We start from the raw sequence: 27718 nt of genomic DNA, 5'->3' as shown, positions 1-27718 counted from the left end.
GTCAAACCCGCACCCATGGCGCCCTTTTCCATCCCTAATCCAAATGGACCTTAAATGACTGATTTTAACGTTAAGGGATAAAAATGAATTTTTAAAATAAATTAAGAGACATAAGCCAAAAAAATTATAATATAAATTGATGTTAAAATATTTGCATCCCAAAATCAAGGTGTGATGTTTTCGCGTGCGCACACACATACACACATAAATTACCGATAAATACAAAATTGTTAACAAAAAAATATAACAACGAATATGAATAATTAGGTACTAAGAGCATCTCCAATAAGGGTATTTAAGAGATTTTCATAGACTAATGATACCGTATCTTAACTCTTTTATTATTGGAGTTTCATGACGTGGCACAGAGGATGTCAAAATTGACGATACTGGTACCTTAAATAAGGTACCGTATCATCAATTTAATGTTATTATTATTTTTATTTTTGGTATATAAATCCAATTTAATAGCTTTCCATATATGTCAAAATATTATTGTTTGTCATTAATGTATGATACTCAACAAGTGGTATTACCATTGGAGTAAAATATGTATGAACTAGTATAACTTACCCGTGCTATCGCCTGGGTTAATGTTCTATGAAAAATATAGATCATTTTTTTTCACACATGAAAAATATGGATTATTAAAATTTTAATATTGTGATTTTTTTTAATTATTTGTAAAATTAATTTTATATTTAATGTAATAGTTTATTTAAATATGATAAAAGATCCAAATTTTGGAGATTTTAAGGAGAAATGACATAATGGAGAGTGATACTCCACTCCCCGTTCCCAACTCACATGTTCATATATTTGTTCTTTTATTTTCAAAAAAAAAAAATGTCATTATGCAAAAACTAATCTAACGGTTAATATATTTGTTCTTAATCGTCATCTCTCTCCTTTAGACATTTGTTTTCTTCAGGAGTATTTTATCTCATGTCCCCGTGTGAAAAAATTTCACATTTGAGAAGCAAAATGGGGCGATTTTAATTTTAATATTATTTATTTAAAAGTAATGAACAGTAGAATTGTTTGTCATTTGTTTGACACAAAAAAAAATTATATAATTGTTTTAAGCATATCTCATTTGTTAATGTGCAAATTTTAAAAAATGTATCTATTTGTTTTTATTTGTTTATTTTACAGTGATGTATGGTGAATAAAAATAAAGTAATACATGATATTATTGCTTTTAATTCTTTTTTTATATATATAAAATCATTGTTACTTTCTCTGCTTTCAATTGATATCGTATTTTTTATATAATAAAATCTACAAATGTATGTCTCACCCCGTGTAAGTTATTTTTTGCTTAATACCTCCATGTAGGTTATTTTTTTTATCAATACCCCCGTATTTTAATATTTTGTTAGGTACAAATCACTATGTATTTTTTTATTAGAAAAATCACGTTAAGGTAAACCATAATTAATAGAATAATAAAATGAAATAGAAAAATAATCTATGAAGTCAATTACTTCATTCATTTTATATTTCAGACAATGACACCTTTTTCTCTACTTGATAAGTATGAAGTTTAAGAATAATTTTTTTAAGCATATCAATTTCTCAATTCCACATTTTTCCAATTCATTCTATAGTATAGTCATTCGCGGAGTTTCTATTATTTTATCAATGTATTTGTTAAATATCACATGAAAAATTAGACAAATAAAAAAATAATGAGTAAAAAAATAGATCGTACAACATTTATTTATAAATAATAGTAAAAAAAACATTTATAAGCATGATTTAAATCCAATAAAAAATAATATGAACAACAATTCTTTTTTAATAAGTAAACAATGTTGATAATACTTAATCCTAATTTGAATAACAAACAATGTTGTTCTTCCGTATATGGACCTGCAAATAAAGATTTATAACTCAAAATTAGTACAATTTTCTGATTGTAGAATTAAACTTGAATATTTTATCCACTCCTCTGTTCTCAATCCAGATGTTATTTATCCCTCGTAGTCATCTTCATCAATCTCTGCAAGAATCCAAATAGTAAATAAAAGTTACAAAGATAGATGAATAATATTTTGGCTTCTTAAAAAGAAGTTTACAATTTCTACAAAAAAAAAAAAGTTTACAAAATATTATTGACTTTAGAGAAGAAAATGATTTCTTTTTTTTATGTTGAATCCTCTTATTGTAGCCTAACACAAGTAAACAAAATACCTGCAAAGAAAAACAAATAAAATTTAGATTTCATTCCACTTGAGAGCAACAAAAATTATATTGAACAAAAAAATAAGAAATAACCAACAATAGCAATATATTTTTTATTTAAAAAAAAAAACCAACAATAGCAATAGATAGAAAAAAAAGTAGTGATTCTGTCAAAAAAAAAAAAGAAGAGTAGTGAAGGTGAGAAGAGAAGAGAAAATAGAGAAGGGGCGCTGAGACACTCAATGACCCTCACTCTTACCTGTTGACCCGTATATATAGAAACTCTAGTAGATTTTTGGTCTTTAATTTTTGAAATTTCCATCCATTTCAGCATTGATTTAATTTAATCAATATATATTCCAAAATTGAGTTGGTCAATAATCAAAAGTTTCCATATGTAAAATTTCAATTGTATCAAAATATTAATATATAGACATTTGTTCATAAAACCTGATTGAGCAATTTCTATATTTATAATTGAGCACTAATGACTAAAGGAAAAAACATAGAAGAATGACACATCAGCAAAATGAATTGAGAGATTGTCACGTGAGATTTTGACCGGTAAAAGAAATGAGAAGACGCCACATAAGAAATTGAGCATGAGAGAGAAACTCTCAAACATATAATATATAGAATAGAATATAGATAATGGGGAATGATTTGAATTTATTTTTTGGTAACAAATGATTTGAAATTTTGAATTCACATTAATTGAGAGATCGTGTATTAGTGATTTTGAATTACTACTTGATTTGATTTAGTTGAAATCATAAATTTAATAGCTGGTACCTTAAATAAGGTACCATATCATCAATTTAATGTTATTATTTTTATTTTTATTTTTGATATATAAATCCAATTTAATAGCTTTCCATATATGTCAAAATATTATTGTTTGTCATTAATGTATGATACTCAACAAGTGTTATTATCATTGGAGTAAAATATGTATGAATTACATAAATATTACATGACATTATATGGACCACTTATTAATAATGTATGATACCCAAAGTGATATTACCATTGGAGATGCTCTAAGTATCATTCGTACTATTTTGCAATTAGTAATATGAATTCCTAAATTGGCGTATTATTTTGCGTTTAATACTATATAGAAAAAGAGTTTAGATGAACAAAAACATACTCCCTCCGTCCCAAAAAGAATGACCCATTTTAAATATATGCACTATTCATATATATTGTTTTGACCATATTTTTCTACTAATAAATAAAAATAAATATTAACATATAAGATGTTGTTAGATTCGTCTCGATGAGTATTTTCAAAATATCAATTTTTTATAATTTTTACTATTATACAATTAAAGATATTAGTCGCCAAAGTTATGCATTGGCATGCGTGTTTCGGTCAACTGGGTCATTCTTTTTGGGACGGAGGGAGTAATAGTAGTAGTAGTACCTAGGAGTAGAAACCTAAACACAACCTGCAAGTAATGATGACATTTAAGGATGGTGTGGAGTACATAATTACTCCTAGCTTATACACAATTCTGGGCATATGGACGAATCTCTACTTAATTGCATGCAATAAATTGTGACACTTAGGTGTTATTTAGACATAGTATAAAAGTATGGATAAAAAAGTATTTAACAGCGTGAATTTCAAAAAAGAAATAAAAAATGATTTTTTAAATATGCATAGCTACCAACTGTAGTTCCAACTTACCAAAAAAAACCAACTGTAGTTCCATGATGATAAGTAACATTCTTACCTTAGTAATACACTTAAATTTAATAAATTCATGATTTTAGTGATATTATATTCAATTTTTATCTAGATTTACAACACTAAAAGTGCACACAACATTCACAAACACATTATGAATTCAATTCAGATTCTCTTTCTCCTGCCCCTTCTCCCTCCGTCCTCCGTCACAATCGTAAGGCCCAAGTATCCTTGACTACCGAAAATCGAACTATAATAGCCACCGACCGAAATAGATACTTTCAGTTGTCATTGCCACCATTTTGGTGGTGGTGGTTGTCATTGCGATTGGTATATACCAGTGGATCATCGAACACCGACGCTCGACGCCATCTGCCATAGAGATGATGGATTGATGGTGGTGTATCCTCCGCAGGAGGAACTCATTCCTTCATAGCCACAGTCTCCAATCTCATCCGAGGAAGAAGAAGCTGAATCGATTTTACCTTCTCTGACTTAACCAAGGTGTTCAATGTGTTTTTCCTCTTACTCGATTTTCCCACCGTGTCTTCTCACTCCACTTCTTGGTCGATCGGTGGAAATTTGTAGGCATCGGAGGAAATCTGTACGCACGTGCGCCCACACGCACACGTACGTACGTACGCACACACATGTAAATTACTCATAAATACAAACTTGTTAACAAAAAAATTCTATAGTAAAACAAAAAAAATATAGCAATATATATAAATAATTAGGTACTAATTATTTATATACGTTGCTATATATTTGGGTTGGTGCATTGGTATTGGCTTGGGACCCGGGAGTGTGCTCCGATCTTGAGGTCTGAGGTTCGATTCTCTCTGGCGCCAGGGCTAATTTAGCTTCTTCAAAAAAAATAAAATAATAATTAGGTACTAATTTATTCTTAGTTGAAAACTACATAAAGTACAACATATATATATAATGAAAACATATATGTTAATGACTTCAAACATCTAAAGCTCCAATGAAACCATCAATGAAGGAGGAGACTTATCGGACATTGCGTTGCTGAAGGAAAAGACTAAGAAAGTGAGAGTTCTTTGATGTTTCTAATACTAAACTTTTCGTCGTGAGCAATATAAAATGGATTTAAAGGATTTTGTATTTTTGGGATTTTGAGCTTTTTTGGGTTTTTCCAAGAAAACTTGTTGACTCGTAAAAAACGATTCTATGTGGAATTCTACTCGTTTTGCTTCATATAATCGTAAGTTCGTACGAGTTACGAGTCTACCCGCGAGGTTGACAACCATGTTAATCATCTCCTTAAGGAACCCAAGACCCTTAACACTAACCAATTTATTGTAGATAAATTTGTTTAATTTTTTTTTCTCTTGAATTTTACTAAATTAATTATCTTCTTTCTCTATGATACAACTCTTACAATTAATCTCTTTCAATTACTAAGGTTAATTAAGTTCTTGAATTGAATTAAAAGATGTATAGGTGCATATATTTATTACATATGTTTTTACAGAATATCAAAAACAAGAATTTATTTACCTTGTGGACGAATCCTATATTACCATTTCCCTTTCTTCTGATAATTGGAAGGTTAATTCAGATTATTGAACTTATTTGGAAATCAGTATTTTTGGGAACAAAATTTATACTATTACATATTGTTAAACGACTTATATTAACAAATGCTACTATTGATTAGATCTAGTAGCTAAGGACTACATAACTTTCATTAAGATTTTTTTTAATGAAACTTTCATTAAGAATTAGTCATTATTAATTAATTAATGAAAAGTAAATATATATTATATTTAATTTAAAAAGCTAATGAAAAATTAAAAATAAAACAATTCATCTAAAAGTAATAATAGTAATAAACATACTAAATGAAGAAAAATTCACAATTCAATCCATATCATTCGGAAAAGGAATGAAAACATGATTTGTTAAGTTTTGTTATTTTTAGTATTTTCACAAGTAACTAACTTATATTCATTTCTTGCACACATTTCATCACAGCATAGACACACTCTCTCTCTCTCTGGCTCTCACTAAACATCCATCTATATCTGATCTATACGGACTGGAAGCCACCGTACACGATGGTTATATCGGCAACGGCAACCCATATGGACGCTTCTGTCCATTCAACATTCGCCTCTCGCTATGTCCGGACATCCCTTCCCAGGTTGGGGTTGATTAGATCACCATTTTAATTCCTAGCTATACATGTTGATGGCACATTATATGTACAATGTATGATTGGTGAATGCGTGTATTATTATATAACAATGAGCATGCGTGTAGGTTCAAGATGGGGGAAAATTCGATCCCAAAGGAAGCTGCGTATCAGATCATAAACGACGAGCTGATGCTGGATGGTAACCCTAGGCTGAACCTTGCATCATTCGTGACCACGTGGATGGAGCCCGAATGCGACAAACTCATCATGGCTTCTATTAACAAAAACTACGTTGACATGGATGAGTACCCTGTCACCACTGAACTCCAGGTCATTGATCACTCCCTACTAATTAATACTTCTTTTGGTCCTTATTATGATAAAAAACAAATAATTTTTTAGATTTATTAATTAACTAATGTATCTAAACTATTTGATTTATATTATAGATTAGTCATTCAACGAGCGGAAGGGATAACACAAACGATGAATATGATAGATGTTGTATACCAAAAAAAAATATTATAGATGTTAACAAAAATTGTCACAATAATTTACACTTTTAATTTACAAACTAATATTGATTCTAATCAATTGCACCCTCTAACTAGGCATAGATACACCACTCACGATTCAATATAAATGCATTATATAGGTCGATTATTGCGTGTTAGAAATATGTTGCAGCCCAATTTAGTTTTTTAGAAGAGAAAACAACTTTTAATTTCAAAAAATACAAATCAGGACAACTTAGTCTTTATGTAAACCTCCGTCAAAAAATTAATTTTGTTATGCTGATTTATATGCTGACTTACCAATGTATTTGCCTACCATATAATATATTTTTAAAAGGAATAATTAGGTATTTGAAAATAATTTAAAATGGACAATTTGATAACTGCAACAAAAAATAAAATAATGACATACTTTTCTTCTTTTACTAAAGATTGGAGAATTTATAAGAATCCACAAGAGCAACTAACAAGTGCAGAATTAAAAATAAAAAATAAAAAAAATAAAAAATATCCTAGAGCACTTAGAAGAAATGATGCATATCTTTTATACCTTAACTAAAATCCTATATTTATTCGATTTCTAACTTCGATATTCATCAGCATTAAATCACATTCTACAAAGTTCGAATAATTATTCTCTTCAATTATGCTAGAGATGCTGATTTACAACAAAACAAAAATAAAATCAAAAGTAACTTCAATGTTTTAGAATTACATCATAATCCACTCCATTAAGTTCAACCATATAATTTTAAGAGTAAGATACTACAATAGAATTTGACAAAAATCCAACCCTATACACCTCATTGCCAAACTTATCTGAGTCCCACATGCATGATAATTCTCCAAAATAATGATAATATTGTACTATCAAATGAGTGAAGAAAAATATCATCCTATGTACAAAGATAAAGTAATTTATCTTCTAAACCAATGAGAGGTTAAGAAAAGTAAACGTCACCCTCTTCTCTGTCTATAAAAGTATAAAACAAATAAGGTCAATATGAATTGCATTGCATGTGCTGCTAAAAGGAGGAACATTGAGTTGGCATGCATGTGGGTCTTCTTGTGACTTGTGAGTAGTAACTATATCCATAAGCATAATAAATTAATGATATCGTGCTATATAATAAAGTAAATAAATTAATAACACTATATAATCCAAATGAGTAGAGACAAAATGTAAAAAACAAATTCATATGAAAAAAAGAAGACTTATGTTAGGTGGTCACAAAGAATTGGTCACTTTGATTTAGTCATACATTCATATGCTTGATGAAAGATAGAAAAAGAAAATAATTAAATAATTTGTATTTTTTGAAATAATTAAGTGATATGTATTTTTATGTGAGTGTGACCGAATAGAGTGACAAAATATATAGAACCATATAAGAATTTTTCATGAAAAAGACTTGTAAGTTAGGTTTACTTCAACATGTGATATCTAAAAGAAGTTATTAGCACTTCAATTACAACTCTTTAGCTTTATACTGTAGTATGTTTAGTTACATGTGTTATTATTAAAAAAAAAAAAAAGAAGAAGAAAAAAATCTTTTTGCAATACCTAGTTTAGAAGTTATATCGGCTAAATCAACATTTTAGTCGTTGAAATTATAAACAATAGTCGATTTAGTCTTTCAAAAATGTGAACAAAAGATTTTTTTGATATAGAGACTAAATTAACTGACTTTCTTTAATTTGAGGGACTAATTTGTTCGACCATTTATTTTCGAGGATCGAAATGTTGATTTATGATGAAGAATTTTGAATTTGAAATGACATTACCATGCAGAACCGGTGTGTTAACATGATAGCTCATCTCTTCAATGCACCACTTGAAGAGTCAGAACCTGCAGTTGGTGTTGGCACTGTTGGCTCATCAGAGGCCATAATGTTAGCTGGATTAGCATTCAAGAGAAAGTGGCAAAACAGAATGAAAAATGCAGGGAAGTCTTGTGACAATCCCAACATTGTCACTGGTGCAAATGTTCAGGTTTAGCACATGTTATGTTCTGCTATATATATCACTGTTGTTGAAACTTGTTTCTGAAAATTCCGGTACTAGTTTTAATAATAAGTCGTTAATCGAGTTTAACTATGTATGTACGAAGGTTTGCTGGGAGAAATTCGCAAGGTACTTTGAGGTGGAATTGAAAGAGGTAAAGCTGAGTGATGGATACTATGTAATGGACCCTGAAAAAGCTGTTGAAATGGTGGATGAGAACACCATTTGTGTTGCTGCTATTCTTGGTTCCACGTTAAACGGAGAGTTTGAAGATGTCAAGCGCTTAAACGATCTCCTAATAGCAAAAAATGCTGAAACTGGGTACCTCTCTCACTCTCGGTGTCTCTTTTTATAGGATCTGGATTCACTGCAGTAATAGTACCACACACAGTCATTGATTAGAGATCAGACTATTCATATTACACATTCATAAAATCAATTTAAAATGTCGGACAGCTAATGCAATTACTGCATAAATCTATTTTCCTTTTTGTGCGTGTGCGCATATAGACAGAATAATTTAGGCTCAACGTAACTGCTTATTTTGCATACCAAGTTTAAAACTTAGACTTGAATTGACATGTGAAATCCTTTGGCAGTTGGGAAACTCCAATTCATGTAGATGCAGCCAGTGGTGGATTCATTGCACCATTTCTTTATCCAGAGTTAGAGTGGGACTTTCGTTTACCACTTGTGAAGAGTATTAATGTTAGTGGACACAAATATGGTCTAGTTTATGCTGGTATTGGTTGGGTCATTTGGAGAAGCAAAGAAGACCTTCCTGATGAACTCATCTTTCACATTAACTACCTTGGAGCTGACCAACCTACCTTCACTCTCAACTTCTCCAAAGGTAAACATACAATTGACAAAGCCAATATAATAGACTTGAATCACTCTTACTATGTTCTACTACCATTTGTTAACTAATAGCTTATACATGATGATACTGATTTCTTTCTTAAAATAACCAATGCAGGTTCAAGCCAAGTTATTGCTCAGTACTATCAACTAATTCGTTTGGGTTATGAGGTAAATATCATACCATGAAAGTGACAAACTCTACCAACTACTTTCTAATCAATTTGTTGCTACTCTACTTGTAAACTTACTCAAGTAATAAACAACTTAGTGTTTATGTATAAACTATTTCTATAACAAACGATAAATAAAATCAAAATGTTTTCATATAAGCTAAAAGCTTGTTTCATAAGCTATCTTGGAGAGCTTATGAAACTAAGCTGAAAATAGCTTATAGACATGTCATAAGATGTTGTCATAAGCTCTTCCAAATAGTCGCACAAGTGTTTATGTCAATAGATAAGCCCAAAGCTCAAATAAATCAATCCAAACAGAACCTAAAATTAAAACTTTTAAGTAAAATGATTGAAGAGGAGCATTGGCATACCCATTAGAATTGTAGTCATCTGATTAACTAGGAAGTTACAAGTTCAAGAGTCAATCTCTTATAATTGTAAGATAAGACTATTTACACGAGACTCGCATTGGGTTCAGCCCTTCTTAGATCATCTTGCAATAGCAGGCATGCAGTTTTTGAATTTGGATCCTCTACGGACTTTCAAGCCTCTCCAGCCGCAACTCAATCATTGGATAAATTTAGTGGCTGAGAGCAGTACTTCTCGCCTGTTAGAGTAATCCAACAACCGAGGTGCGGCTGAAGAGATCACAGAGGCCGCAGATGATCCGGGTCTGAACTTTACAGCACCAAGTCATCCTTAGTTTACATGAACATTTGTCTGAAGTTTTATGCTGCGTATAATTTGATAATTTCCGTGTTAATTGGGTTTGTAGGGATATAGAAATGTGATGGAAAACTGCAGAGACAACATGATGGTACTTAAGGATGGACTGGAGAAAACGGGTCGGTTTAACATTGTATCCAAAGACGAAGGTGTACCATTAGTTGCCTTCACTTTGAAGGACCATAGCAACTTTAACGAATTCCAAATCTCTGATATGCTGAGACGCTATGGTTGGATAGTGCCAGCATACACCATGCCACCAGATGCACAACATGTAACAGTACTCCGTGTTGTGATCAGGGAGGACTTTTCGCGTACCTTTGCAGAGCGTCTTGTTATTGACATCACCAAGGTGGTCCATGAGCTGGACTTGGTTCCTGCAAGGGTAGTCAGTACCAACACCGTAGCAGTTTCTGGAGAAGAAGACGGAGAAGATGGTGACAAAGTAATAATTTCTAAGAGTGTTCTGGAGACTCAAAGGAAAATCACTACAGCTTGGAGGAAATTTGTGATGGACAGGAAGAAGACGAACGGTGTTTGTTAAAAGACTTGTTTTATACAATTTTGAAGCTATATAAGGGTGAGTATGTAATTCTTTTTATATAAGTTAGGCAGTATAAGTGAGTAACTCAAGCCATTTCTCTAATTCACATTTTGATTGATGTGAAAACCTATATGTGTGTGCTATCAACTACAAGTTATTTTTATATTCCCAAAAAGTCGTTTAAATTTTCACATTATTGATTGTTCTTACACTTCTGTTTAAGCTTTACCTATCTTTAGTTTTACAATATATAATTTGATGTCTCTTATTTTTATTGTTTCACTTATTTCAATGTACAATTTCTAATAAATTATTAATACTTAAAGGTTTTGTTTTGATAGACTGACAAATGAAAATACAAATAAAAAAAAAACTTGTTCAAAAAGAAAATACAAAAAAGAAAAAAAGAAGAAAGAGTTTAACACTTGTATGTGTATTAACTAACCTGAGACAACTCCTTCACGATTCGACATGCTCATTCAGCTCCAATTCCTCATCAAAGATTTAGCAACTCTGGACTGATAAATTGACCATGCTAGAAAGGTCAATGCGAGGGCCAGTAGAGTAATCCTGGAGTTGTGTAAATGATTGCAGGATAATCACAATAATATACAGGTATTCAACTGCAGAATGGCTTATCAGTTCACTTTTATGTGCATGATTAGGAAGATTAATTATTGACTGCATAATAGAAGGTTCATATCTAAACAGTAGATATAATACAAGATGTGTGCAATTACATGAAGCTGCCAAGGAAATGTGTATAAAATGTTTAAACTAAGTTTATACTAAAATTAAGTGTTCAGTATATTAAATATTTAAAAATTACTAGTATGTATAATCAAGTACAATGAAATTCTTTTGTCAAAAAAAAAAGTACAATGAAATTCTAACTTCTAATGACACTAAAACTTTTTTGCAAGAAAGATGAATATTGTAGCCTTTGGGAGACAAAATATCAGTTCATAACAGGAGAAAGGAGAAAGGGCTTTAGAGAAATTTCATCTTTATTAATTCAAATTGTCAACAGAAGCTTGTTTAGCATCAAATTCACTTGCCTTATACAATGATCTAAGCAATAGTTCCACAACCCTCCCCTTATTTCCAACATCTTGCATTGCTCTCCAGCATCAGATGAACGAACCACTTGAATAAATTTGTGCCAAAATGTGTACACCAGCGGCAGAATTGCATAATAAACCCGAAAATTTCTTTCTCAAGGTCCTTAATTGCATGTTATTGTCATTTAGTTTACATACATGAACAAATGAATACATATATATTTCTATCTCTATTTACACTATGAGTCAATAATTAAAAATGGCCTTGTTCAACTGAAAGATTTCCATCAGACTATATCTCCACCATTGAAGCTGTTCTCTGATGTGGAGGTAGAAATGGTGATTATACCATCATCACAGTCAGATACACTATCTTGCAAGCTCAGTAAGAGGTGAGAGTGTGAAGTACTGAGACCCGTAGAAGGCTTCGTTCTTGGGACAATAGGCACTTCCGTTTCACCCCCTAGCATCTGAACCACGCCTCTCATTGTTGGTCTAGCCAATGGATCAGGTTGTGAGCAAGCTAGCCCAACCAAGAGTACCCTTCTCATCTCCCCTTCATCGAACTCACCCTCGAGCCTTGGATCTGCCGCCATTAACAACCTTCCTTCACGGTGCAAACTCCAAACCCATTCCACCAAATTGCTACTCATACCAACTTTGCCAACACCGGCAGCATCTCTCTCTATAGGTCTCCTCCCACTTGCCACCTCAAGAACCACAGCACCATAGCTGAACACGTCGGTTTTCTCAGTGGCTTTACCTGTGAGGAGATACTCAGGTGCTAGATATCCCATTGTTCCAGCAGCCACGGTGGCATCCGGAGACTTGTCATGCTCAGTTTGTCTTGCTAATCCAAAATCTCCCAAACGCGCATTAAAACCTTCATCTAACATTATGTTACTGGTCTTAATGTCTCTATGAATTACCTGATTTTCACACTCTTGATGCAAGTAAGCCAAAGCAGATGCAACACCTAACAAAATCTTGCGACGGTGAGACCAAGGAAGAGGCGTTCTAGCCTCGAACAAAGCCTTATCCAAACTACCGTTAGGCATCAAATCATACACCAACAAAATCTCACCTTTCTCATGACACCATCCTTGAAGTCTAACAAGATTCCGGTGTCTAAGGCTACCAATTATCGACAACTCAGATAAAAACTCATTCTTTCCTTGACTACTATGACTACACCTCTTCACAGCAACAATGTCACCATTCTCAGTCAAAATTCCCTTATACACAGTCCCAAATGCACCATGACCAATAATCCTATTAGCATTGAAACACTTAGTAGCAGATTTAAGCTCCTTGTAACTAAACTGCTTAGGCATTTTAATAATCTCTGATCCAAGAGAATCAAATCTATTCACACGCTTCACTTTCTTAGAGTACAACCAAATCATAGACCCTGCAAAAAGTGCTAAAACAAAAGCACCAGCAGTAACAACACCAGCAACAGCTCCTAAACCTTGCTTACACAACCCATTATGACAACTCTTCTTACTCTCTTTTCTTTCTTCATTTGTAGAATTCATTGAAGGAGCCATAGAAGGAGGTGGTGGCCTCGCTGAATTTGCCGTCGTATTCATCAAACTAACTGCCGGAGGAGGCGGTAAACCGGACGAATAACCCGAACCCGAAACAAAAGATGAACTAAAACTCCACCATTCAACTCTATGAATCTCTGTACTCCCTTGAGTTGAACCAGAAAACCCAACATACATAAAATCATTCAAATACTGACCCATATCAAGATTCATTGACAAAATTGGATCTTTAGGTTTAAGATTAGAATAAGAAACCCAAACATTAAACCCATTATTGGATCCATCAAATTCAATCCAAGCATTAACTGAATCACCACTTTTAAGATCAACCCCAATTGAATCCAAGTCACCAACTTTACTCGAAACAACACTATTAAGATCAACCCCAACATGATTCCCATTAATATCTTTAAATTCAACGTCCATTAAAGTATCAAATTCAACGGCAACAAACCCATCGGCGGCAAGACCAAGATAACCACCGGCGTCACCAAGAGAATCGGCGTCGGGGCAAATTACAAAAGCAAGACCACCGCCGATGGAAGAAGGGTTCAAATTGGTAACAGAGAAAGAGAAAAAAGTGGTGAAGCTCGCCGGAATGGTGGTACCCGGTTGCCGGAATTTGATAGGACGGGAATAAAGAGCTTGTCCGGCGCCGGAAAATGGAACGGTGAGGTCACGTGTGAGTGTTACGGTGCCATTGTTTAAATGGGCATCGCCGAGAAGTTTGAGACTTGTGAGAGTTAATGTTCCGAAGTCGAATTCGGTGGAAGCGATTATAGAAAAGGTGAAAAATGAAAAAGCTATGAAGAAGAAGAAGAATAGATAGGAGAGAGAAAGATGAGACATTGATGAGTGTAGTGAAGAGAGTGTTGTTAATGTTGTTGTTGTTGTTGATTAAGATTTGATTCAATTGGTGAATGTGTTTTTGTTTATGTTTTTGTTTTGTTCTGAGAATAGTGTCTCTGTTTTGTTTGAGAGAGAGAAGAAGGAGTGACAGAGAGAGAGAGAGAGAGAGAATCCCATGGGAAACTGAGCATGACAGGTGGCTGCTTAACAACAAATGTTTCTCTTTCTCTCTCAACGGTTATTTTTTCTCATTTTCTTTTTTGTGTTTTTTTTCTTCATGTTCATAAATGTAGTATTGACTTAATTAAATCAAGCAAATGGTTTTGGTTAGGATACTTGACTAAGATATGAGAATGTTCGCAAATTCATTTTTTTTAGTTTTTAGTGAACTTGAATATTTAATGATTTTGATTGATGTATTTTATAAATTTGAATGAATGAATATCATTATGTTTTAGTAAAAAAAATTGAACTGAATCGGATAGTTTGATCAGTTGAATCATGAGTTGACATGGCTCATAGTGCGTTTAATTAAACGGTTTGATTGTGGTTTGTTTTAAGGTTTTATTGGTTTGATATTTGGTTCAACTTTTAAAATATTGATACGAATATATAGGGATGACAATTTGACTCATACCCAGTGGGCACCCGCAAAAAATACTCATAACGAGTAGGGTAAAAACCCGCTGTTTACGTGGAAATTTGGTAAACAACTGCTAGTTTAAGTATTTAAACTCGCGAGACCAACTAGTAAATCTCAGGACAATTTTGTGTTTTATTTACTTAAGAAAAATGTTTGAATGTTCGTTTTAAGAGAAAAACAAACACTTAAGAATTAAATCTTTGGCAAACAACAAAACGAAATGCTAGTTCGAATCGCCTCGAATCAGCAATTTCATAAACAAACAATAAATAAAGCTAAAGGACATTGCTGGAAAGTAAATTGCATTGAAATGTAAAGCAATTACAAGTAAATGGTTCACAAAACATACATTTCTCCTCAAATATTCCTTTCGTTCGAACGCTGAGTACTTAGAATTTCAGAGAGAGTTTTGTATTAAATTTTGTGACCCCTGTTCTGAATGAAAAACTGCTATAAATACTACAACGAAGTGGTAACTGCTTCTCGATCATCTGGACGCTTTTCCATCTGCCACGTCGACCCACGTTCTCCACTTTCATCTTTCACTCCTTCAATGCGCGCCAATGCTTATTGGGCCGTTGTTGCTCCTTTGGGCTTGGCCCAACTAACCTTTTCGACTTTATTTCATTCTCTCGACAGATTCCTGGCAAAGCCAAACCCAACATGCGCCTTTCGACGCCCTCGAAGCGCTCTTGTGTTTCGATGTAGTCTCACCTCGACACAATATTTGAAAGTTTTGTTTTGACAATATAACCTTCAAAATAAATGTTGGACCCACCAATTATATTTAATTGATAAATACCAAATTTATGTCCAACAAATTGCCCCCCAAAAATGCCATTTTCGACTGTGTCTATCGAAAGAGGAAGTGACATTTTTGAAAGTGTTAATGGATATCTTTCTTTTCCATTTATCTCTCCTATCGTTTAGGCTGACATCAAAAACTTTGGATTGGCTCCAAAATTTGTTTCTTTCCCACTTACCAAGGGATTTGGACACTTGTCAACATAGGAAGTTGAAAGAGTTGTTATTTTCCTTTTTTGGCATTCTCTTCTACCATTTCGCAATTTTTTTTTTCTTGCGTTATTCACTTTTTATGCGTATTTCTTGCAACATTGACTTGTATTTCTTTAAATACTTGCCATTCATATTGACTGAACGTTTCTCAGGAATTAATTCTTCAATCTCGTAAGCCCCATTTGATAATACTTGGGAAATCTTAAATGGCCCTTCCCAATTGGGTGACCATTTTCCAAAGATTCTATCTCTTCTGTCCATGGGAAGGATAACCTTCCAGATCAAATCTCCTAAGTCGAAGAGTTTAGATTTAACCTTTTTATTATATGCTTTAGCAATTCTTTCCTTTTGTCGAATTAAAGCATCCAACGCCTGTAACCTCTCCTCATCCACATCTATTAATTCGTCTAACATTAAATTCCAATAATGGTCAGGAGGTAGTTCCAATTGCCTTTGCACTCGAATTGACTGCATCATTATCTCAACAGGTAACACAGCATCATGACCATACGTTAGTCGAAAGGGCGTCGAACCTGTTGATTCCTTAGGAGAATTCCTGCATGCCCATAGGACTTGGTCCAAGGTCTTATGCCAGTTCTTTGGCTTTTGAGCAATGTGTTTTTTAATTAAACCAATTATAACCTTGTTGGCTGCCTCAACTTGGCCATTTGCTTGAGCGTAATAAGGCGTCGAAGTTATTAGTTCAAAACCTGATTGTTCAGCAAAATCTTGCATCTTTCGACCAACAAACACTGTTCCTTGGTCTGTAGTGATCGTCTCAGGAAGCCCAAACCTGTAAATAATATGGTTTTGGATAAAATTGATCACCGTTTCCTGATCCACATTTGTTAGGGCAACAGCCTCTATCCATTTGGTAAAATAATCAATCCCAACCAATATATAACGTTGGTTCTTTGATGAAGCAGGCCTAATCTCACCAATCAAATCTAAAGCCCAGCCTCTAAAAGGCCAAGGTTTGACAATCGAGTGCAACTCGCTAGCTGGAACATGTTGTATCCCTGCATGTTTTTGACACTCTTGGCACCCTTTCGCATATTCTATGCAATCCTTAAGCATGGAAGGCCAATATAATCCCTGTCGAAACAAAAGCCATTTCATTTTGTGGCCTGCTTGATGGGCGCCACAAGCCCTACTATGGGCGTTCGAAATTGCCACGTACGCCTCATTTTCATTGAGGCACTTTAATAAAACTCCTTCAGGTGTTTTCTTAAATAACTCATTTCCCATGATTGTGTAACCTAAGGCTCTATACTTAACCTTTCTATCGGCTATACCTGTTGGTTTTTCTAGGTATTTAACAATGGGTTGCCTCCAATCATCGTCAGCCAAATTGTCAATTACGAAGATTTCGGTCATCACTTCATCAAAGTGTGCATCTGCCATTTTTGACTCCATTTCGACACTTTGTTCGTTTGCCCCCAGCTGATGGGATATTACTTCACATGAGATTAGTTTTTCTTTAATTTCAACTAACTCATCTAATTTTTCTCCTGTTACCTTATAGCCATAAGCAATTTGGGCTAAATCATTTGCTTCTTGGTTCTCGATCCGAGGCACATGTTGAATATCACATGAATCGAACCGTTTTAGTAACGAGAAGGCAATAACAAAGTATTTCATCAAATGTTCTTGAATACATTTGTATTCCTTTGCCAATTGCTTTATTACTAACTCAGAGTCTCCCCTGATTTTAACATGTTTTGCCCCCAAGTCTAAAAGAATCTTTAGGCCTGCAATTAAAGCCTCGTACTCAGCTTCATTATTGGAGCACGGTCCACTAATCTTGTACTTAAACTTTGTTGGAATCCTTAAGGGAGAAATGATTAAGATTCCAATTCCTGTACCATGTTTGTGCTTCGAGCCATCGAAGTATAACACCCAAGGCTCAGCTTCCACATATGTTATCGGAACTTCAACCACTGAATGATCAGCAAGGAAGTCAGCCACTATTTGGCCTTTTACAGCCCTCAGAGGCTGATAAGTCAATGAATATTCAGTTAAAGCTAAAGCCCACTTCCCAATTCGACTATGCAAGATTGGTTTTAACAACATATGCTTAATGATATCAAAACGAGAGTAAACATAAACATGAACTGGCTTGATATATTGCTTAAGTTTGGTACAAGAGAAATACAAACATAGACAAAGCTTTTCAATTGAACTATATCTAGTTTCAGCATCATTTAAGATTCTACTTAGATAATAAATAGCCTTTTCTACGCCATTTTCATCCTCTTGCGCGAGCATGCTTCCAATAGTCGAATCTGATGCTGCGACATACAACTTCATTGCTTTGTTTCGAATAGGAGGCATTAAAGTTGGAGGCTTCGACAAGTATGCCTTAATATCATCAAATGCCTTTTGTTGTTCCGTTCCCCATTCAAACACATCACCTTTCTTGAGCCTCAGCAGTGGAGAAAAAGGTTGAGCTTTGCCACTTAGGTTTGATATAAACCTTCTCAAGAAATTGATCTTTCCTAGCAAGGATTGAAGCTGTTTCTTCGTTCCTGGAGGTTTGGTCTCCATGATAGCCTTTGTCTTGTTTTGGTTAATTTCTATGCCCTTTTTATGCACAACGAAGCCAAGGAAATCTCCTGCATGTACACAAAAAGCACATTTCAGTGGATTCATTTTTAATCCACATTTTCTCATTCTTTCGAACAATTTTCTAAGATGCTCGATGTGTTCATCATGGGAAGAGGATTTCACAACAATGTCATCAATATAAACTTGCATAAATATTTCAATAAAATCATGAAAAATCAAGTTCATGGCTCTTTGGTATGTTGCTCCAGCATTTTTCAAACCAAAAGGCATCACTACCCACTCATAGGTGCCTAAAGCACCAGGGCAACGAAATGCGGTTTTTGGCACATCGTCCTCATCAATAAAAATTTGATTATAACCTGAATAGCCATCTAACATACTTAAATACTCATGTCCTGCTGCTGAGTCGACTAACATTTCGGCTACAGGCATGGAATATTCATCTTTTGGTGTAGCATTATTCAAATCCCTAAAGTCTATACAAACCCTAAGTGACCCATTTTTCTTAATGACAGGGACAATATTTGCTAACCATTCCACATACCTGGTTGTTCGAATGAACTTGCACTTGAGCAACCTTTCGATTTCTGCTTTGATCTTTGTCATGATTTCTGGCGCAAACCTCCTTGGAAGCTGCTTCACAGGTTTCTTATCTGGTCGAAGGGGTAGCCTATGTTCCACCAGATTTCTGCTCAGCCTAGGCATTTCGTTATAATCCCATGAAAAGCAATCTCTGTATTTCTTAAGCAACTCGACCATTCTTTCCCTTAGGGTTGGATCAATATTGGCACTAATATAAGTTGGCCTTTTAACAGAGCCATCTCCAATATCAACTTCTTGCAAAGGATCTTGGGCTTGCATTCTTTGAATCGAACTGTGTGGATCTTTTTCAAAACCCAAAGGCTCATCATCATAGATACAGTCTAACCTTTGCTTTTTTCCATCATTTACCTCACTAGCCTCCAAGGCCAGTTCATCTCTTAAGTCACCATTGGCTTCGACAGCCATATCCTCTTGAATATTAATGGCCTCAAGGGCCATTTTGATTCTATTTTCGGCTGCGTAAGCCGTAATTCGATCCCATGCTGGGGACTTAATCATCATGCTCATTATGGTTGACTCATCCAGACACTGGTGGGTATGCATCTTCAAACAAAAGCCATGGGTTGGATGCAGCTTAACTGAGTGGTATACATTTTTTGACACCACTTCATTTGGATCGAAGGCAGCATCTTGCTCACCACAAGGAGCAACTGAAGCCAGGTTCTTGTCGAAGTTCTGCAAAGTCACAGTGCCTGTCTCTGAAACATACGCACTTTGATCTGCCTCCACATTCTCGACTAAACCATCTTCTCTCCAGATGATTAATCTCTGATGCATGGTTGAAGGAACAGCTCCAACACCATGAATCCATTCTCTGCCTAATAACAGATTGTAATTGGGTTTGGCAGCTATGACCATAAACAAGGTCTTTCGAACAGTGCTACCAACACACACTTCCAATTGCACTGCCCCCAGGGAATGGCCAGCTTTTCCTTCATAGTTGGCCAATGATGGATAATTTTCGCAAGTGAACGAATTACCACGTAGTAATAAAAATATCGATCCACAGGGATTGTGTGATTAAACTAGTCTAATAGTGTTCATAAACATTATGCAAGAAATACACATAAATTGGGGGTACGTTGAGTGATGAATTGTTAGAAAATGTGCTTTGATATAATGGAAAAGCGAGGTAGAATCATCGGAATCACCTAGTCTATAGCTAAACCACATGCAATCTACTATATCATAGGAATCTACTCAAGTGTTCACAACTAGATCGACAAATTAGTGAATCGCAATCTCTTGTCAAAATCCACTCTATTCGTTGTCGATACTCCCCCGATCTCTCGGGCGGAAGCTACCTACAACGAATGATATGAAAGCGCGTCAATCGTTCGCTACACTCTATGTCTCAATCTCTCGACCGGAAACACTCGAGTGCTCAATGCAATTCAGTTCAGAAATTAAATCAATACTCTCGCACGTGACTTAACTTGAAATCATTACAACACTAATGAAGGATTATAAAGCATTAAGAATCGAATTGCATTAAATCAACACTATGAGCAGAGTAGATTCTTACATATAGCAGATTACAAATAATTCATCTACATCCTAGACTATCCTAGATCCTACCTCCAAAAGAAGCTTAGCTCCTCATGTTGCTTTGTTCGCGTCCTCGCTTCAACTTCATGGCTTGAGAATCCATGCTATTGAGGTGCTTGGAGCTATCCTTTGAAGTCCTTGATCTGGATCTTGATCCTTTCAAAATCAGAGAATAGATGAATAATGCAGAATTTTCCAACCCTCTAACAGAATTATGCAGAATCCTTATATAATGAACGCAACCACGCTGCGCGCCAGATCTATCACGCCACGCGTGGTTGCAAATCCATCAACTACGCCGCGCGTGGTCAGGTATCACGCGGCGCGTGATCAAGTCAGAGAGCAATCCTATTCCTGAACAAAGCTTCACGCCGCGCGTGGTCAGGTATCACGCCGCGCGTGATCATGGTGAAAACTTGGCTCCCTGTGATCTCCATCACGCGGCGCGTGATGGGCTACGCCCCCAGCGTAGTGAAAATCAGCAATTTCCTGCAACTTTTCCTGTTTTCTTGCAAAACAAGTAATCAAGCTTATGATTAGATTTCTCTTACATTTATTGCTTAAAACCTACTAAAATGCATTTAATGTTGCTAAAATAGGCATGGATTAGAGAGTGTGACGATCCGTCATCACAACCCCAAACTTAAACCTTTCCTTGTCCTCAAGGAAACAACTTTTACCTCAAGCTTTTGTGTCAAGACCTTGGCATTTTCCTTAAATTCACTCGAATCATACATACGTGAGAGTCACCTGATGATCAATGATCCACCTGCAAACAATGCTCAATTGCACAATCGTTCCCGCAAGACATTTTCAAGTAATTCACACTTTTCAACCAAGGCTCTATGATCCCATCACACTACTCACATACACTCTTCAGTTTTGGTAATTCACTCAAATCAACACATCAATGCAAGTCAACAATAATTTTGCAAGTAGTCTAAGAATTCATTCGGTTCACTTTGTGCACACACTTTAGAGGTCTTTTAGGGTTATAACGTGGCTTGGCTAGGGTGGATGGTGACATTTTGGATAAGTAGTAGAAAAACTTGGAGTTAGATCCCCCTATTAGTCAAAGAAAATTTTCATAAACCAAACCCTTATTCTTTTGAAACATAGTGGACTAGAGAACATTTTCATTTCAACACACAAGTTTGCAATTCTTTTTGTAACTCAAGGCTATCACTTCCTTTTTGCATTTCTTTTCCCTTTTTCAACATTCATTTCCTTTTTTTTTTTTTCTTTCTTTTCTTTTCTTCCACACAAAGCCTTGTAACTTTTGAAAATTTTTTTCTTTTCTTTTTTCAAAACAAACTTTTGTAAGTTCTCTAGTACCCTCCTCACCCCAAACTTTATTGTTTGCTAATTCCAAAGAGCAACCCCAAACTTAGTGGTGAGCAATGCGCATCAACCACTAATTAGGTGCCTAACCTCCAAGAAAGTCATTCCTTTTTTTCATCAAAAATTCTTAAGGTTGTGCAAAATAACATTTTCTTTTTCAGCTCAAATTGGTTAAGCAAAGGATAATTAGATGTAAGGGTGGATAGAAAGGCTCAAAGGGACCAAGGAACATGCCTCGTGTGTGCTACAAAAGTACCAATCAAATAAAAAGACGACAAGCAAAATCGAGAGACAATACATGAGTGGATATCACACATAGAAGGAAAAGGAGTGTTTGGCTCAATACCTCTCGGTTGGGTCGAATCAAAGAACCGGTCAAAAAGTGTGCGTTCCCTTCCTTTGCCTCTTGATCACATGAGTGCAACAAGCTATTGCACTGCAGATTTCACACATCACACACGGAAACAATCAAGCAATTGATACTCAAGTAACTAGAAGGAACATGCCAACGTATTGAAACAAACTCTAAAAGTAAAAACCATTCCACAATCAAACAAGACAAAGTTCAAATTCAAAGTTAAAATAGTACATCCAGCCAAATCCAAGCAACATCAAATTATTATTACAAACAAACAAAAGTAAGTAAACGAAAGTAAAAGTAGAGATAGAGTAGCAGCAGCAGAGATTAGAGAGCAGAGAAACCCTTACTTCACAGTTTTTGAAACTTCTTACCAACAAAAGTGCATAATCTATGAATGAAGAAAAGGAAGGTTAATAGTAGTCACGTGCAGTGATTTTAGGACTCACATCCTTTTTGAGATACTGAGATAGATGGATGGATCTGAGGCCTAAAACCAAACACCAGACTGTATACCTTAATACCTGCGAAAACCCTCATGAGATTGAAGTAATGAAATGAAGGTTTTACTGAATTCACTTGCACTGATTTTAGGCTTCACATCACACTTGAGAACTTAGTGAAATTGATAGATCTGAAGTCTAAAACCAAGCAGATGAATCTGAACCTTGATGAAATGTGAGTCTTTAGCTAGAAATTGAGAGTTTAAATAATTAGAACAGGGTCACCTGACGACGCCGCGCGTGACGTACCCCACGCCGCGCGTGATATATTTCAAATTTTCTATTCTGACCCAAAATCCAACGGACATGTTGACCAAATTCAAACGGTCAGATTGACTTGACGACGCCGCGCGTAGCCCTACTCACGCCGCGCGTGACCACTTAAGCAAAATCACTTTCCTCTCTGCTTTGTTCACGCAGCGCGTGAAAGATACCACGCCGCGCGTAGCATATTCTGAAAACTCCTTCCTCTGTACTGGAAGAGCACACCGCGCGTGATTGTGCTGCGCCCCCGGCGTAGTGAAGCTCTGTTTTGCCCTGTTTTGCTTCAGTCCTTGCTTCTGCTGCATACCTACCTACATACTTCAAAACACAGCAAACTAAATCATTAGAACCCGTTGGGTTGCCTCCCAACCAGCGCTTGTTTAACGTCCCGATGCTTGACGTTCCATGTAACGACCCATTTTTCGTATTCGTATATTTTATTAAATGTTATTTTATTTATTAATTGGCTTTTATTATTTTAGTGAGCGACGAATAATTATTTAGCCGAGCGTAAGTTATTAGACGCGAGAACCTTTGTTTTGGGCTTAAGGGGCGTGAGAGGCCATATGGGCCTAAGCCATTTGGGCTTGGTTCATGACATGAGAAGTAGTATAAGTAGCAAGTCAAACATATGAATAGTATCACAATTCATTTCTTTGAGTTTGAGTGAGTAGAAGCAAGATAGAGCTAAGCTAGGGTTTGATCAAGAGAGAAAGCTTGAGCAAGAGAAGGCTTGGATCATCATCTTTGCTTAAGGTAAGAGATTAGAATTCATGATTCTTGAGTGGCAAGGAGAGGGGAGATTGTCTATGTCTCCATTCCCGAACTCTCCCACTCAATTTCTTTTAGACTTTTGATTAAGCTTTTGTATGTGAGTGTGATGTTCTTCATCATCACTTTGTATGTGTTAATCACTAGCTTGATTTCATGAAAAATATGTATGTGTTTGGATCATGTTGAAGAAGTTTATGAAAGTTACTTAAAACCCAAGAAATTGGCATGATTTCGATTATTTGAGGTATTTGGATGTTTGGAATGGATGATTAATGTTCCCTGATACCATATATGTTTGGAATGGCTGTTTATATGAATTTATAACATGTTTGGATGAATTTTTGAGTTGATTTAGTGTTAAACCGCCTTATTGAAACTCAAGAACAGATATTTTTCTGGTATAGTTCGCTAAGCGACCAGGAGTTCGCTGTAGCGAACATGTTCGCTGAAGCTCGCCAATGCTCGCCATGAGCAGGTGACTTCCTGGTGAGGTTCGCGTAGGCTCGCTAAGCCTTCGCTCAGCGAATAGTTCGCTGAAGCTCGCCAATGCTCGCCATGAGCAGGTGACTTCCTGGATCGTGGTTCGCCATGTCTCGCTGAGGCTTCGCTTAGCGAAGGCCTCTGTGACAGCAATTTTGTTAATGTTTGTAAGTGTGATTAGGCACTTGTAACATGGTTTAGGGGTATCCTTACATGATTGTTGATATATGTTGATACTGTTAATGCTTATTGTTAATCGTTATATGATTGATAAACGTGTATGCAATAAGTGGTAGCTTAAAGTGAGCAATGTATATGTTTTAGCATTAATTTGCAATGATAAGAGAATGATGTATGTTTTATGACATAAGTGTAAATGAAACCTTGTGTGTATAAAAATGAGTATGCAGATAATTATCATGTGAATAATTATGAATTGAGTGATAGGATATTGTGTTATCCTAATGTGTTAGATGTTGGAATTGTGTTTCCGCATCAGTGAATGAATAGCTTCGAGCTAGATAGCGTCATGTATTTGATGTGTTTAAAAGTAATCATGCATTCATGATTGTATGTGAACATTGGAAACTTGGGTTCCAATAACGAAAATGGATTATGTGTCCATAATGAAGCCGAGGATCGGATTAGATGAATCCATGAGTCCGGAGCTGCTATCCAACAGGATATAAAACTGTTTTGGCTTATCCAAGGGAGATAAGATGGTTCGGTAAGTTCCGACATATCCAGCATGATATAAAACTGTTCTTGGTCCACCGTTGGTGAGACACCTTGGTACCACATGCATTTAGTTATGTCTAGGGATGGCATGACAGTGAATTAATTGGCATTAGATACCTTAGGGTAAATGCGCATATATTTGATAAGTGGTATGTGACATTATTTGGTTGAATTGTGTCGAACCTTATTAATTGATAATTGTTTAGTACAATGTTTTGGCGTGAGTTAGAATATGTATGATGTAGTTCGAAAGTGTAAGGCTTTTCTTATACTCGTATGATATGCGATTATGTTTTCTAACTCTCTGCTTTGTGTTATTTGCTGGACCTTTGGGGGTTCAGATATTCAGGCTGAGGATTGTGCCGACGTTTAGACTGCTGTTTTAGCCGGGCGTTGAAATACCTTTTGGTGAGGAGACTTAGCATAGATTACTCCTCTTAGTACTAGCTTTTGACTAGAGTTTGTAAATAGTAAATGCTCTGGTAATGTAACATCGAGTCGGGGATTACGCTTGGATTTCATCGTATATCGGTGTTACCTTTTGATATGCTAGTTTTTGTATAAGTGACATCCTTAGGGATGAATATGGCTTATGTATATATATATGTATATATATGCATGCTTGATGTGATTGAATCCGCTGTTGCTTTTCATGTTAAATTTCATGACGCTCTGTGTGTATGCTTGTGTTTTTAATTACCGCGTGGCACTCTGCCTTTACACTTGTTAAAAAGTTTTTAAAATTACGTTTTTAAGGGTAGTATGGGTTAGGGTGTTACATTCCATGCCCCTAAGGGCTAAGGAAAAGTAGTGTCACCATGTGGCAAGTAGTGTGCATTCCAAGGTAACTTAAGGGCATCTTTAACAATATGATCATAAACCTGGATTTTAAAGCATTGTGGGTCTCCATCATCACATTTCATCTTATCAAAGACATTGAATGTAACCTGCTGATCATCGGTCCTTAGCATGAGTTCACCCATCTCCACATCGATTAAGGCTCGGCTAGTTGCTAAGAAGGGTCTACCAAGTAGCAAAGGTTCTCACTCCCTAGTTTCTTCTATGTCCAAAACCACAAAATCTGCCGGAAACACAAATTCAGCAACTCTAACCAACACATCATGGAGAATACCTTCCGGATGCACAATCGATCTATCCGCCAAAGAGAGACTCATCTTTGTCGGCTTTGCTACCGCTCCCGGTATCTTCTTCATCATTGATAACGGCATCAGATTAATGCTAGCACCCAAATCACACAAAGCCTTTTCAATAGTGAGATTTCCAATAGAGCATGTGATTGTAAAGCTCCCCGGATCTTTCTTTTTCTGAGGTAGCTTCCGTTGGATGAGGGCGCTGCACTCTTCCGTCATACTTACCATTTCATCATCTCGTGGTTTTCTTTTCTTTGTAAGCAGCTCCTTCAAAAACTTTGCATAACTTGGCATTTGCTCCAATGCCTCAACTAATGGTATAGCCATCTCAAGCTTGTTCAAAACCTTCATGAACTTCTTGAACTCCTTCTCTCGCTCAAGATTCTTAACTTTCTTTCTCCTAGGATAAGGCATCCTAGCATATGGCGATTCATCAACTCCCTTACCTTTCTCAACCTTCTTGCTCTCTTTTTCTTTTATCTCCCTCTGTTTTTCAACTTCTTCTTCCTCATCCTCACTAATCTCCACTTCCTTAGACATATTTTCATTTTCCACTTCTCCCTCATGTCTCTCATTTTCAACTACAACCTCTTGCTTATTTTCAACCTCTCCCTCAATGACCTTCTTTTTCAAAGGCTTCTCCACAGCTGGCCTTTCCGGTATCTCTCTACTCCTCAAAGTGATTCCATTGCAAGTTTCATTTTTCGGATTATCATGAGTGTTTCCACTGAAACCTCCTTGGTTTTGCAACATTGAAAACTGTCTTGAGAGTTGACCCATTTGCACCTCAAGATTCTTTATAGAAGCTTCATGATTCTTGTTAGAGGTTGCTTGACTCGATTTCATCGCTTCAAAGTTGCTTTGGGTCATGAGCATGAACTGATTTAGAGTCTCTTCCATCCTTGATGGAGGCCTTTGCTGCTGTTGCGGTGCACCTAGACCTTGCATATTACTCCCCCACCCGGACCCGTTGTTATTGTTGTTGTACGGCTTCCGGAAGTTGGCTAAGTAGCGAGCCTCCTCTGAACCCTCCGGGAAACATCCGCCATTTGGGTGGTCCTGCAAACAAAAATCACAACGCACATTGTCAATTTTACCTATTGGAGAAGTTTGAACTTGTGGATTGGACAGCAGCTTCATCATTGCTTCCATTTGGCTAGTCATTAGCTTTTGCTGTGCTAATAGGGCTGTTTGAGTATCCAATTCCAACACTCCGCCTCTCTTTTTGGCTCCTCTATCATTAGTAGCTCTATACTCGTTTTGAGCCATACTTTCCACCAATTCTCTTGCTTCAGCCTCGTCCCGATTTTTCAGCGAACCACCGGCTGATGCGTCAAGTATCATGCGCGTTTGCGCCCTCAAGCCTTGGGTGAACATTTGCATCTGATTGTGGCCGTCG

General features: G+C 35.8%; 2 protein-coding genes across 2 annotated transcripts; one reads left to right on the top strand and one right to left on the bottom strand.

The window, feature by feature from the left end:
* Positions 1 to 5892: 5892 nt before the first annotated feature.
* Positions 5893 to 11133, top strand: LOC123920779 (glutamate decarboxylase 1-like). The gene is made up of 7 exons (XM_045973095.1): positions 5893 to 6050; positions 6170 to 6374; positions 8352 to 8552; positions 8671 to 8885; positions 9164 to 9417; positions 9544 to 9596; positions 10377 to 11133. The coding sequence occupies exons 1-7, from the start codon at positions 5965 to 5967 to the stop codon at positions 10869 to 10871; spliced, it is 1509 nt and encodes a 502-aa protein (XP_045829051.1). The 5' UTR covers positions 5893 to 5964; the 3' UTR covers positions 10872 to 11133.
* A 727-nt stretch (positions 11134 to 11860) lies between these two features.
* On the bottom strand, positions 11861 to 14665 carry LOC123920778 (L-type lectin-domain containing receptor kinase VIII.1). The gene has a single exon (XM_045973094.1). The coding sequence runs from the start codon at positions 14329 to 14331 to the stop codon at positions 12220 to 12222; it is 2112 nt and encodes a 703-aa protein (XP_045829050.1). The 5' UTR covers positions 14332 to 14665; the 3' UTR covers positions 11861 to 12219.
* Between the last annotated feature and the right edge of the window lie 13053 nt (positions 14666 to 27718).

Source organism: Trifolium pratense, linkage group LG4, assembly GCF_020283565.1.
Source record: "Trifolium pratense cultivar HEN17-A07 linkage group LG4, ARS_RC_1.1, whole genome shotgun sequence".
Lineage (NCBI taxonomy): Eukaryota > Viridiplantae > Streptophyta > Magnoliopsida > Fabales > Fabaceae > Trifolium > Trifolium pratense.
This window is presented reverse-complemented; position numbering and strand designations above follow the sequence as displayed.